The sequence below is a fragment of the Drosophila nasuta genome, chromosome X (genome assembly GCF_023558535.2).
Source record: "Drosophila nasuta strain 15112-1781.00 chromosome X, ASM2355853v1, whole genome shotgun sequence".
In the NCBI taxonomy this organism is placed as follows: Eukaryota; Metazoa; Arthropoda; class Insecta; order Diptera; family Drosophilidae; genus Drosophila; species Drosophila nasuta.
The window spans coordinates 22,521,372-22,535,508 of record NC_083459.1 but is presented as its reverse complement, the minus strand read 5'-3'; the positions used below and the strand labels follow the sequence as shown (position 1 = coordinate 22,535,508).

Below are 14,137 nucleotides of genomic sequence, written 5' to 3'. Positions count from 1 at the left end.
TCTCCAATCTTCCAATCAGAAGCGACACAAAGAACAGGAACAGCAACAAGAACGAGAAGATGAAGAGGAAGAAGAGGCAACAAGTTGAAGTTGAAGTTGACGTTGAACAGGTTCCACAGCTGGTTGCAGCATCGAATTACCTGTAATAGGATTTTACACAGCACTGTTATTGTGGACTGTGTACTGTGGACTCTGTGTGTATAACATCATATTAGATTCTAATCTGATGAGATCATGCGCATAATAAGCAAACATTCCTAAGCATCGTCAACAAATCGCAATTTGCTATTGCTACTGCAGCAGCTAATGTGGATTTCATTGTCGCTGTGGATGCTATTTGGCCCCCCACTTTGCCGGCAAACCGGACAATCGCAAAAAAAAAAAGAAGAAAATAACTAAACGAAACAGAAACAGAAGAAAATAAAGTGCCGTTTGATTGTTCGACTCGTTTTTGGAGTTGCCAACTAACTGAATTTGTGCGAACTGGCACACAGAACAAAACGCAAAGTTGCCAACTACTTGTTAGTTTTGGCAATGACATTTTGGGCTAGTTATCGATTATCGATATCGAGCCGGAGTTGAAAGAGTTCGTACTTGTTGCATGCGCTCATTTATCACTTACCTGCTTTGTTGTTGTTGTTCGCAGCTCCCTCGTTCGTTTCAGTTGTTAACTGTTGTTGCTCTCTCTCTCTCCCTCTCTGCTCCCTGCTCTGTCGTTGCCGTTGTTATTGTCGACGTTGTTGTCCACGTTTGTACTTTATATGATTTCTTTGTATTTGTGATTTTTATTTGAACTTCTATGTATGTGTGAGTTGTGAGCTCTTTTTTTTTTAAGCGTACCGTGTTCTTCTTTTATATACGTCACTTCGTCACACTCATTAAAAGAATTCTGCTACATTATATACGTTTGTTGTTATTGCTGCTGCTGATCTTCTCTGCTTATGCTTCTTCTCTTTTCTCGCTGCAGGTGTTTGCATCTATGTATGTGTGTGTGTGTGCAGGTATCAATTGGTTAAGCGCGCACTTGTTAAAAAAAAATAATTGGCAACAATTTGTATTGCGCTTTTGTGACTTTGTGAATGCTGTGCAATAGTAATTCGTGGCACGCGCGCACTATAAAAAAAATATATAAATGTTCAAATTGGACCGACCGAGTCTGCGCACACGACCTGCCAGCTATAAAACAGAATTTACAATGACAATTGGCGCTCTCTGGCAGCGCAAGCACTAGAGGTGGCCAAACTATCGAGCTTCATATCCACGATCGATTGCATATCTATTTATCTATCGATTGTATATTGATATATTTGCAAGCCGCGTATAAAAAGATGCACTATTTTACAAAGCTTAAGCTTTTTTTCTAACTGTATCATTAATCCACTCCACTCAATTAACAGAATTGGTTAAAGCTAAAAGTGAGTTTTTCGGAGTAATGTTAATAGAGCGGGTAGCGAAATTCCTTTTAAATAGATGTGGAGCCCGCAAAGTGCTCCTAATTGCGTCGAGTGCGTCAACAGTTTACTCAAAATGGCACTGTTATACTCGATAACATATTTAAGCGGTGCAAGCAGTTATCGAAATTTTTATGTGTTCACAGCAATTAAAAAATAATGTGAATTATGCCCTTAGTATAAAGTATTATTATAAATCATAAACTTATTTAAAAAAAAATAATGAAAACAAAAACCAAACAAAATAACCATCGATAAGAACAAAGTCATCGTTGCATCGATAGTGCCATCGATGTTTCTCCACCACTAATTGATAGTAGCGCTTGAGCCATTTTAGTTTGTTTGGAATTGAAAAGTATTGAATTAAAATCAACAATAGCGACAGTTTGTATGTGATTAATTGACTAACAATGTCAACAGCGAGCAAGTGCAGTAAGTGCCAAAAAGAGACGACAAGCACAGCATTGGATGCTGGGCTTTGCGTGGACTGCTCGCCAGCCCTGGCAGCGTCGCCAACTGCAGCCCTGGGCGCGTCACCTGAAGAAGATGCTGTAAAAATGGAGATTGACACAGACCTCACAACCAACGAGACGATGGACGATATCGACGACCAGGAGAAATCCACAGCAGAGGTGAAGGAGGAACAACAACAACAGCAGGCACAGCAAATCATACCCAAGGCAAAGTCCGAGGATGAGCAGGTTGCCAACAAAGCAGCGACTTCCATGGACGTGGAGAGCGAAGCGGAAGCCAAGCCCACACCCACAGCCACGCCCTCACCCCGCGTGGGCAAGATCACACGCAGCAGCCTAAATGGCCAACGTTCGCCCACAGTAATGAAGCGTCTGCGAAAGAGCACGCGGAGCACACGCTTCAAGGCGAAACTAACGGGCCGCGGCGGCAATGCCGCCGCTGGCAACGCCGCCAATGGACACAATGGTCAGTCAACGGGCGGTGGAGCAACTGGCTCCATGGCGGGCAACGTAGCCGGCGGCGGCGGCGCTGGCAAGGCACAAAACAATGCGCGGAGTCGCCGGACACTGTTCAAGAGGCCGGCACAGAAGACACCGCGGATGCAGGCGGCGACGCGGTTCGTGAAGAGCGTTTTCTACAAGGGAAGCTACATGCAGATTGGCGATATCGTGAGCATCGTGGACAGCGAGCAGAAGGTGTACTATGCCCAGATTCGTGGCCTGCTCGTGGATGCGTACTGCGAGAAGTCGGCGTTCCTCACCTGGCTGATACCCACACAGGACAGTCCCGATCCCAAGGAGGGTTTCGATCCCGCCACCTACTTGATAGGTTTGACTTCGGGTTGTCTTCCGTCTTCTAAATCTCATTTCTCACACGTCTCCGTGTTGCAGGTCCCGATGAGCAGCTGTCACGCAAGCTGTGCTTCCTGGAGTTCATCATGCATGCGCCGAGCAATTATTATTTCGATCGCACGACGCCATTCCCGCTGCCCGATGTCGATGACTACACCACGCATCGCACTGGCGGATTCATCTGGACGCGGTTGCCCGTGGTGAAGCGGGAGAGGGAAAGGGAGCGGGAAAAGGAGCGAGAAAAGGAGCGGGAGCGCAAGGCGGCCGCATAGCAAAGAGCCAGCTGACGTCGTCTTCCAAGCAGGCTTTAATTTATTTTAATTCTTTTTTTTTTTGTGTGTCAAACTCATTTAGATTAAAAGCAGCACAAGATGTAAGAGATTGGAGTGCGTTGTTCTCCCTTGCGTCTTCCCATAGATGTCTCTAATGTTGTTCCTCCTCGCAGTACTCGAGATAAGCGCGATCCGCTTCCTCCATTTGCAGCTGTCTGTTGATGGGCACCAAGTACTCCTTGAGTGCAAATTGCTGGCTCAGCTGCATGCGAAGGGCGCTCGCCCCCCTCCGCCAGTTGGATGCGTTGCTGCACATCGTCAGCGGTGATGATGGTGACGGATTTTTCCCGTGGCTTCGGCTCCAGCTCAACCGGTATCTCCACCTGCTTAGACTCTTCCGGCTGCTCAGACTCCTCCTCCAGCTGCTCAAACTCTTCTGGCTGCTCCTTCTCCTCCTCCTGTCCCTGCTCCGCCTCTAGAGCTGGCAGCTGCATCGCTGGAACATCCAAAGCCGCCGCTTGATGCGCTGCACGCAGCTCGGAAATCACCTCGTTGATGGCCACCTGGAGACGAGGCGTCACATTGATGTCGTTGGCATTGCGTGTCAGCTGCCAACACTTCTCTCCACGACATCCACCAACAGATTGTACACCCACTTGACCAGCTCCCGGAGCACAGTGCAGCTCAGATGCGACAAGCTCTCGATGGTCTGATAAATTGTTTCCTGATTGCGCATCAGAAGCGGCGCAATGTATTCATCGTGTATCAGATGGCAGCCGCCTCCAATGCTGGGCAGCAGCCAGAGCAGCAAACACAACTTCAAGCTGGCCAGGAATGGCACCCAGAACTCAATGCAACTGCTGATGAAGTGCAGCACAATGAAGCCACCAAACACAATCCAATATTTCATCCACGAGAGCTGCGACTGCTGATTGCCGCTGCCGCTTAGAGTTGAATAGGTTGCGTACGCTGGATAGACGCACCCAATGACCATGACCACGAATTCGTACAACATCTTGCTGCTTTCTTTCTTTTTTTTAGTTTAATTTTACGAGAAATATAAAAGGAAAGAAATTTTCTGACTTTTTTTTTAGGAGCGTGTCTCTCTCTTTTGTGAAAACACTTTTTCAAGTGAATTGCCAGAGCAGGCTCCTCAGGAGGTTGAATCCAAAAAAACAATGCCTGCTGTGTTTTTCATTTTCTATTGAATCATCATTTCAAATTGAATAGTTGGCGCCGTATCAACAGTCATATAAACCATGTTATCGATAATCAACGATAACTCTTCGTTTGAGCATGGCAATGCATAATGAACTTTACGCTATGCTAAAGAGAAATACAAGTATACCCAATAAAAACATGAATATTTAAATATGCACTCATCTTATTATCACACATTGCAAATAATAATATTATCGTTAAGAGTGCGCAACAAAAACGCCGATTTACATACTGTGATTGCTTAGAGATGTGGTAGATTTGCTGTAATTCCAAATAGTATTTTCTGAAACGCAATGCTTGGTCACACTGCTGTGCAATCTTGTTTTTAAAATGGAAGCCGAAGCAGCAGCTAACAATTTGAGTGCAGAAAATAAACCTATAAAATTGCGCACTGCAGTTTTAAGCGACGTCGATGATATCTCTGATATTGACATTGAAGATGCGGCCGAGGAATTGCACAAAACAATGACGGCTAAACCTGTCTACAACCGACGCCGCAGCATTTTCAACACTACCCTCGATTTGAATGAGCGTAGGTTAAACACTTTACATGTAGTTTTAAATAATGCAGAGTTGTTTATTTATATTTGATGCACAGCACGCTGCTTACCCGCCTCCCAAGCGTTAGACCAAGCACTCGCTAGCTTTAAGGCGGACGTAGACAAGGAGAAGGCGGCTTGGGAAACCTTCAATACCAACAACATTAAGAACTCGGGCCATTCAAAAGGATCTCCTCAAAGTTCCTCCTCCTGCTACAAACCCAGCGCGGAGCATGAGGCATATTTGAGAAATGCTCCCAATCTACACGCCTTCATACGCGGCCATGGCAGCTTCATGGACGACAGCATAAGGTTTCTCATGGAATTCGAGGAAATGCAGGATGTCCAGGAGAGTCTCAAGGACAGCTGTACCTACCACGTGCATGAGTCCCAGAGGCACATCATCAGCGAATGCTTGGCGCGAAAACATGATAAAAATTCTTATTGAAATTTGTTGCACATGCCCTCGAAATCCATTTGGAAATTCATTGTTTCTACAAAATGCACTCTTCATTGTAAAGTATAAATTTATAGTATTTAAATAAACCTAAAATAATGTATTCTGTTGAAATAAATAACCAAATTGTCATAAAATCCGTTCAGAAAGGCATATTTATGTAATTATAAAAAAAAAAAAATTTTTGGGACATAAAAAAATAGGTTTTTAGAGCAAGAAAAGAACTATTTACAAAAACACGAAAACTATTTCAATTGAGCAAAAAAAATGTTTCATTGAAATTAAATATATTATGTTTCCTTGCATTAATTTAGTTGTATATAGCTAGCCAGCTTTGTCTGCGAATTAAGTAATATTGAAAGCAAGGCAGAGATTGTAATGTTTACTATGGTTTGTAAAGAAACCTTGAAGATAGTTTCCTTAAGAAACCTCTTAAAATAAATACATATGTACATATATATTAACTCATTTGGCTGTTCGTTAAATGTTCAATTAATAGCATATTAATGAAAATGATTGGCATTTATTCTATGGTCTAACTAACTGGCGTATACAAGCTATATAAACTATTGTGTGGACTACTCCTTGGCCCAGGCGGCCAAGTACTTCATCAGATCCGTGAGGCCATCAAAGTCCGTGCGGCTTTTGGGCGGTTCATCTTTGGTTATGCGCGGCAAAGCGTTGCCCATTTTCAGTCGAAACTCCTCGAACTGTTAACAGAATAGTGTTGGTTAATGAATATACTCATTTGTGTGTTGGGCAGTGGGAAGTGGGGGGTCAACTCACGTCTTTGGCGCCGCTCAGCTTCCAGACGCCATAGCAAAAGGCGCCGGTGCCTAGGACGGCATAAAGTGTGCCCCAGCCGAGGGCACGTAATGCTAGTGTGGAGCCCTCGTCCATGAGGATGAGGCCCTGGCGCGTGCCCTGCTGCTGTAGCACCTTGCTGTCCGACTTCTTGGCCGTCGCCAGAGTGCGCGAGAATCCAAAGAGCGCTGAGATGCCGCCCACAAGTCCCATGAAAGCGGCGGCTATGAAATACGATTGTATTGTATATATGTGTGTGTGTGTGAGTTCGAATGGATTGCATACCTTGGATGCGAAACTTTCGCTGCTTCTCCGCTGCCAGCGCATCGACAGCAACGGCAATGCCGGCTTCACTCATTGTTTTGTTATTAGCTCAGGACTGCTATTGCCTTTTTATTATTGCGTGTTGTCGTAATCGTGTATTTACGTTTAGCGATACATTTTACCAGGCGATAGTTGTATTTTCGGCGATAGTCGATATCGATAACAAACAGCATTGTAAACAAAGCGATACATTCACATCAACAGCAAAACAATATTGCAATGAAAATCAAATTTTATTGAAATAATATTATTTGCAACTTTAAATCACTTGTTAATAAATAACAAAACGATATGCAATATAAAATCAGCTGTTTGCGGCCCAGCGTCGCATCACCGATAGTATGAATCACAGTGTGCAGAGTTGCATTGCAGCAACATTGGACTGGCACTAAAAAATTTTTAGTGCGCTTTTCGGTCTGCGTTGCTCGCGTCTGCTTACGAAAAAGGCGGAATTAACAGCATTTTGGACTATTAAAGTGTAATCAACAGGCGAACGAATGTAATGCGATTGCATTGAACGTAAAAGCGTGTGTTTTTTATACTGTTTTGTTTTCCATTACGCTTTCTGCAGCGCTGCGAGCCGTGAAACTCACACAAAAGCGCTTTCTGGGTTTTGCACCTCTCCGCCTGTGACTTTTGTCACGCGTGCAAAATTTGTGCTGTGTGTGACGACGTCACGGAGAAACTACATATTCTCCACGCATCTTTCTCGCTGCCGCTGTTGCCGCTAGTGGACAACAATGAGCACCACAACGGACTCGAAGGCGCCGCTGCGCCAGGTGAAGCGAGTACAGTTTGGTATTTTGTCACCTGATGAAATTGTAAGTACTACTCAATGCCTCTGCTTTTGCCTAATGTGATGTGTGAAATCGACGCCATATTGAAAAACAATCGGCGCACTCGACAAATAAACAAAAAAAAAAAAAATGTTGGGCTTGCACATTTTGCACTAAACACAACTACTCAATTGTGAATTATTTAGTTTGGTCCTTCATTATGCATTTGGTTATAAGGAGAGTATTTCGGCCCAATGTAGAAATACATATAATGTAAATGCGACCACTATACTATGCACAAAAAATGCAATTAAAACTTGTTTGGTCTAACATTGTCCGTTCAAGGGAATTGACCGCTAAAGAGTGGTGAAATAGTAAAGTGTCCGCTCAAGAGAGGTGTTTGGTTTTTTACCAAAAGTATTTCAACATCATATAAAATAATATGAGGGGTTATGTTTCTAGATTTTAGCAGAATTCAATAAAATTTAATTCAGTAATTTCAAGAATTAAAAAAATATTGATTAGTTTACACCTAAATAAACCTAATACACATTTATTTAACTAAGAAATGGGGGTATTTGGGAGTTTGTATTACATTTTTAATAATATCCCTTATAAGGTTAAACAAGAAACCCATTTAAACTTATCGAGAAAACAGAATTCTATGTTTGAGAATGAGGATAGTGTCTTTGCACTCAGTTTTGCGATTCTCAATCTTCCTTTCAATTTGCATTTTCATCATAGCGTCGCATGTCCGTCACCGAGGGAGGCGTCCAATTCGCCGAGACCCTGGAGGGCGGCCGTCCCAAGCTGGGCGGTCTGATGGATCCCCGTCAGGGCGTCATCGATCGCACCTCGCGCTGTCAGACATGCGCCGGCAACATGACCGAGTGTCCCGGCCACTTTGGACACATTGATCTGGCCAAGCCGGTCTTTCACATTGGCTTCATCACGAAGACGATCAAGATACTGCGCTGCGTGTGCTTCTACTGCTCCAAAATGCTCGTCTCGCCGCACAATCCCAAGATCAAAGAGATTGTGATGAAGTCGAAGGGACAACCCCGCAAACGTCTCGCCTACGTCTATGATCTGTGCAAGGGCAAAACGATTTGCGAGGGCGGCGAGGACATGGATCTCACCAAGGATAACCAGCAGGTGGATCCGAACAAAAAGCCCGGCCACGGCGGTTGCGGTCACTATCAGCCCTCGATACGGCGCACAGGCCTCGACTTGACGGCCGAGTGGAAGCATGTGAACGAGGATTCGCAGGAGAAGAAGATCGTAGTGTCTGCGGAGCGTGTGTGGGAGATCCTTAAGCACATTACGGACGAGGAGTGCTTCATATTGGGCATGGATCCTAAGTATGCGCGTCCCGATTGGATGATTGTCACAGTGCTGCCGGTGCCGCCATTGGCAGTCCGTCCGGCTGTGGTTATGTTTGGCGCTGCCAAGAATCAGGATGATTTGACCCACAAGTTGGCTGACATCATCAAGGCGAACAACGAGCTGCGCAAGAATGAGGCGAGCGGCGCCGCTGCGCACGTGATACAGGAGAACATCAAGATGCTGCAGTTCCATGTGGCCACGCTGGTGGACAACGATATGCCCGGCATGCCGCGAGCCATGCAGAAGTCGGGCAAACCCCTCAAGGCGATCAAGGCGCGTCTCAAGGGCAAGGAGGGTCGCATTCGTGGTAATTTGATGGGCAAACGTGTCGACTTCTCCGCACGTACTGTCATCACACCCGATCCCAATTTGCGTATCGATCAGGTGGGCGTGCCGCGTTCCATAGCACAAAATCTCACCTTCCCCGAGCTGGTTACGCCCTTCAACATTGATCGCATGCAGGAGCTGGTGCGACGCGGCAACTCGCAGTATCCGGGCGCCAAATACATTGTGCGCGATAATGGCGAACGTATCGATCTGCGTTTCCATCCCAAATCCTCGGATCTGCATCTGCAGTGCGGCTATAAGGTGGAGCGGCATTTGCGCGACGACGATCTGGTCATCTTCAATCGCCAGCCGACGCTGCACAAGATGAGTATGATGGGGCATCGTGTCAAGGTGCTGCCGTGGTCCACGTTCCGTATGAATCTGTCCTGTACATCGCCCTACAATGCTGATTTCGACGGTGACGAGATGAATCTCCATGTGCCGCAATCGATGGAGACGCGCGCCGAGGTCGAGAACATTCACATTACGCCCCGGCAGATTATTACGCCGCAGGCGAACAAACCCGTCATGGGCATTGTGCAGGACACGCTGACGGCGGTGCGTAAGATGACGAAACGTGATGTGTTCATCACGCGCGAGCAGGTGATGAATCTGCTCATGTTTCTGCCCACTTGGGATGGCAAAATGCCGCAGCCGTGCATCCTCAAGCCGCGTCCCCTGTGGACCGGCAAGCAGATCTTCTCGCTGATCATTCCCGGCAACGTCAACATGATACGCACCCACTCCACGCATCCCGACGAGGAGGACGACGGTCCCTACAAATGGATATCGCCCGGCGACACCAAGGTCATGGTGGAGCACGGCGAACTCATCATGGGCATCCTCTGCAAAAAGACACTGGGAACCTCGGCCGGTTCGCTGCTGCATATTTGTTTCCTCGAGCTGGGCCACGATATCGCGGGTCGGTTTTATGGCAACATTCAGACGGTGATCAACAATTGGCTGCTGCTCGAGGGTCACAGCATTGGCATTGGCGACACCATTGCCGATCCGCAGACATATACCGAGATTCAGATGGCCATCAAGAAGGCCAAAGACGATGTCATCAACGTGATTCAGAAGGCGCACAACATGGAACTCGAACCGACACCTGGCAACACGTTGCGTCAGACGTTCGAGAACAAGGTGAATCGCATCCTGAACGATGCTCGTGACAAGACTGGAGGCTCTGCCAAGAAATCCCTCACCGAGTACAACAATCTGAAGGCTATGGTGGTGTCTGGCTCTAAGGGTTCGAACATTAACATTTCTCAGGTAAGTAGAGCTAGGTGAAAGAAAAGAACCTAACGAAACATTCCTTGCTTACTACTTCCTCACACTCAATTTTTCGCAATCTCGCTTCAGGTTATTGCTTGTGTGGGTCAACAGAACGTTGAGGGCAAACGTATTCCATACGGCTTTAGGAAGCGCACGCTGCCACATTTCATCAAGGACGATTACGGTCCCGAGTCCAGAGGATTCGTGGAGAACTCATACCTCGCCGGCCTGACGCCCTCCGAGTTCTATTTCCACGCCATGGGCGGTCGTGAAGGTCTTATTGATACGGCTGTGAAGACTGCCGAAACCGGTTACATTCAGCGTCGTCTGATCAAGGCTATGGAGTCGGTGATGGTCAATTACGATGGCACCGTGCGTAACTCGGTTGGTCAGCTGATTCAGTTGCGTTACGGCGAGGACGGTTTGTGCGGTGAACTGGTCGAGTTCCAGAACATGCCGACGGTCAAGTTGTCCAACAAGGTGTTCGAGAAGCGCTTCAAATTCGACTGGTCCAATGAGCGTTACATGCGCAAAGTGTTCACCGACGATGTCATCAAGGAGATGACGGACAGCAGCGATGCGATCCAAGAGCTCGAATCCGAGTGGGATAAGCTCGTCACGGATCGCGACAATTTGCGTACAATATTCCCCAATGGCGACTCAAAGGTGGTCTTGCCCTGCAACCTGCAGCGCATGATCTGGAACGTCCAGAAGATCTTTCACATCAACAAACGTCTGCCCACGGATCTCTCGCCGATGCGTGTGATCAAGGGAGTGCGCGGACTCCTGGAGCGTTGTGTGATTGTCACGGGAAACGATCGCATCTCGAAGCAAGCGAACGAGAATGCCACGTTACTCTTCCAGTGCCTCATACGCTCCACGCTTTGCACCAAATACGTATCGGAGGAGTTCCGTCTCTCCACCGAGGCCTTCGAGTGGCTGATCGGTGAGATCGAGACGCGTTTCCAGCAGGCTCAGGCGAATCCGGGTGAAATGGTGGGTGCCCTGGCTGCCCAGAGTTTGGGCGAGCCGGCCACACAGATGACGCTGAACACGTTCCATTTCGCTGGTGTGTCCTCGAAGAACGTGACACTCGGTGTGCCCCGTCTCAAGGAGATCATCAACATCTCGAAGAAGCCCAAGGCGCCCTCGCTCACCGTTTTCCTCACTGGTGGCGCTGCTCGCGATGCTGAGAAGGCCAAGAATGTGCTGTGTCGCTTGGAGCACACAACGCTGCGCAAGGTTACGGCAAACACGGCCATCTACTACGATCCGGATCCACAGCGGACAGTGATAGCCGAGGATCAGGAGTTCGTGAATGTCTACTATGAGATGCCCGACTTTGATCCGACACGCATCTCGCCTTGGCTGCTACGTATTGAGTTGGATCGCAAGCGGATGACGGACAAGAAGCTGACCATGGAACAGATTGCCGAAAAGATCAATGTGGGATTCGGCGAGGATCTCAATTGCATATTCAACGATGACAATGCCGACAAGCTGGTGCTGCGCATTCGCATCATGAACAACGAGGAAAACAAGTTCCAGGACGAAGACGAGGCCGTCGACAAAATGGAGGACGACATGTTCCTCCGTTGCATTGAGGCCAACATGCTATCGGACATGACGCTGCAGGGCATCGAGGCCATTGGCAAGGTGTACATGCATCTGCCGCAGACCGACAGCAAGAAGCGCATCGTGATCACCGAGACGGGCGAGTTCAAGGCCATTGGCGAGTGGCTGCTGGAGACGGACGGCACCTCGATGATGAAGGTGCTCTCCGAGCGCGACGTCGATCCCATACGCACCTCGTCCAACGACATTTGCGAGATCTTCCAGGTGCTGGGCATCGAGGCGGTGCGCAAGTCCGTCGAGAAGGAGATGAACGCTGTGCTCCAGTTCTACGGTCTATACGTCAACTACCGTCATCTCGCTCTGCTCTGCGATGTGATGACAGCGAAGGGTCATCTCATGGCTATCACACGTCACGGCATCAATCGACAGGACACTGGCGCCCTTATGCGTTGCTCCTTCGAGGAAACCGTCGATGTGCTCATGGATGCCGCTGCCCATGCCGAAACGGATCCCATGCGTGGCGTCTCCGAGAACATCATCATGGGTCAGCTGCCCAAGATGGGCACCGGTTGCTTCGATCTGCTGCTGGACGCGGAGAAGTGTCGCTTCGGCATCGAGATTCCCAATTCTCTCGGCAGCAGCATGCTCGGCGGTGCGGCGATGTTCATTGGTGGCGGCTCGACGCCCAGCATGACGCCTCCGATGACACCTTGGGTGAACTGTCACACGCCGCGTTACTTCTCGCCACCAGGACACGGTAAGACACAGACTTTGTTATTAGATTTACATAGCTTTGGTTTTATTGCATTCAATTTGGTCAGTCTTCAGTTTCTTAATATGTTTTCAATGGCTAGAATTTACTCAGTCTTAAAAAACACATCGCTGGATTACTGAAAGCAACTACAGAAAAGACAACTATCTATATAAAAAACTATGATTTTCATAGTTTATTGACTTAATCTTGAATCTTTAACTATTATCTTCATTATTTATTCATTTAAAATAAGAAATCGTTTATCTCTAACTATGATCTTTGTTCTGAATTCCTTGAATTTTAATAGAAAATCCTTTTTTTTTTGTACCTCAATATGTCTCTTCCTTACCGAACCTCTTCTCATTCGCTCATTCTCTCTCTCTCTTTCTATATCGTGTGTGAGCAGTCAGCGCTATGACTCCAGGTGGACCGAGCTTCTCGCCTTCAGCCGCATCGGATGCATCGGGCATGTCGCCCAGCTGGTCGCCAGCACATCCTGGCTCATCGCCCAGCTCGCCGGGCCCCTCGATGTCGCCGTATTTCCCGGCCTCGCCGAGTGTGTCGCCTTCATATTCGCCCACGTCGCCCAATTACACGGCATCGTCGCCAGGTGGCGCCTCGCCCAACTACTCGCCGTCGAGTCCAAATTACTCGCCAACATCGCCGCTATATGCGGCTGCAAGTCCACGTTATGCCTCGGCCACGCCCAACTTCAATCCACAGTCGACGGGATATTCGCCATCGTCGTCGGGCTACTCGCCCACATCGCCTGTCTACTCGCCGACATCGAATTTCCCATCGAGTCCATCCTTTGCGGGCAGCGGCAGCAACATGTATTCGCCGGGCAATGCGTACTCGCCGAGCTCATCGAACTACTCACCGAATTCGCCGTCATATTCACCGATGTCGCCGTCGTACTCGCCATCGAGTCCCTCGTATTCGCCAACGTCGCCCTGCTACTCGCCGACATCGCCATCGTATTCGCCGACATCGCCCAATTACACGCCCGTCACGCCTTCCTATTCACCGACATCGCCCAACTACTCGGCATCGCCGCACTATTCGCCCGCATCGCCGGCGTACTCACAGACGGGCGTCAAATATTCGCCCACATCGCCGACGTATTCGCCGCCATCGCCATCGTACGATGGTTCGCCGGGTTCGCCGCAATATACGCCTGGATCACCGCAATATTCGCCGGCATCGCCGAAATACTCGCCGACATCGCCGCTGTATTCGCCCAGTTCGCCGCAGCACTCGCCGTCGAATCAATACAGCCCAACTGGGTCCACATACTCGGCGACGAGTCCACGCTACTCGCCCAACATGTCCATCTACTCGCCGAGCAGCACCAAGTACTCGCCGACATCGCCAACGTACACGCCCACGGCTCGCAACTATTCGCCCACATCGCCGATGTATTCGCCGACGGCGCCATCGCATTACAGTCCCACAAGTCCGGCGTACTCGCCCAGCAGTCCCACGTTCGAGGAGAGCGACGACTAAGCCGGCGACTCCCCATCTCTCTCTTCTGTATCTGTTTGCTAAGTTTAGTTAATCTTTGGTATCAAAAACTTATCAATGCTACTATACTATATACACATATTGGAATACTTGATACGATTCGATTTCGATGGATGATGACGAC

At 48.2% G+C, this 14,137-nt stretch overlaps 6 protein-coding genes across 6 annotated transcripts in view; 3 read left to right on the top strand and 3 right to left on the bottom strand.

The window, feature by feature from the left end:
* Positions 1-1,180, bottom strand: part of LOC132795158 (unconventional myosin-XV) — a 35,731-nt gene extending 34,551 nt beyond the window's left edge. Inside the window, 1 exon segment of the mRNA XM_060805692.1 lies at positions 623-1,180. The gene's annotated coding sequence lies outside the window, so the exon portion shown is untranslated.
* A 559-nt stretch (positions 1,181-1,739) lies between these two features.
* Positions 1,740-4,122, top strand: LOC132797117 (uncharacterized). Its single transcript, XM_060808637.1, has 2 exons — positions 1,740-2,753; positions 2,816-4,122. Exons 1-2 carry the CDS (start codon positions 1,862-1,864, stop codon positions 3,046-3,048), a joined length of 1,125 nt encoding a protein of 374 aa, XP_060664620.1. The 5' UTR covers positions 1,740-1,861; the 3' UTR covers positions 3,049-4,122.
* Positions 3,066-4,063, bottom strand: LOC132797120 (protein YOP1 homolog). The gene has a single exon (XM_060808640.1). The coding sequence runs from the start codon at positions 4,061-4,063 to the stop codon at positions 3,653-3,655; it is 411 nt and encodes a 136-aa protein (XP_060664623.1). The 3' UTR covers positions 3,066-3,652.
* A 390-nt stretch (positions 4,123-4,512) lies between the features above and the next one.
* On the top strand, positions 4,513-5,388 carry LOC132797118 (uncharacterized). The gene is made up of 2 exons (XM_060808638.1): positions 4,513-4,801; positions 4,868-5,388. Exons 1-2 carry the CDS (start codon positions 4,600-4,602, stop codon positions 5,254-5,256), a joined length of 591 nt encoding a protein of 196 aa, XP_060664621.1. The 5' UTR covers positions 4,513-4,599; the 3' UTR covers positions 5,257-5,388.
* Positions 5,389-5,402: 14 nt separating this feature from the next.
* LOC132797119 (transmembrane protein 242) lies at positions 5,403-6,519 on the bottom strand. Its single transcript, XM_060808639.1, has 3 exons — positions 6,355-6,519; positions 6,052-6,293; positions 5,403-5,975 (listed from the first exon to the last, which is right to left on the bottom strand). The coding sequence occupies exons 1-3, from the start codon at positions 6,425-6,427 to the stop codon at positions 5,844-5,846; spliced, it is 447 nt and encodes a 148-aa protein (XP_060664622.1). The 5' UTR covers positions 6,428-6,519; the 3' UTR covers positions 5,403-5,843.
* A 268-nt stretch (positions 6,520-6,787) lies between these two features.
* Positions 6,788-14,129, top strand: LOC132797116 (DNA-directed RNA polymerase II subunit RPB1). The gene is made up of 5 exons (XM_060808636.1): positions 6,788-6,892; positions 6,965-7,214; positions 7,914-10,157; positions 10,248-12,492; positions 12,896-14,129. Exons 2-5 carry the CDS (start codon positions 7,134-7,136, stop codon positions 13,993-13,995), a joined length of 5,670 nt encoding a protein of 1,889 aa, XP_060664619.1. The 5' UTR covers positions 6,788-6,892; positions 6,965-7,133; the 3' UTR covers positions 13,996-14,129.
* Positions 14,130-14,137: the final 8 nt, after the last annotated feature.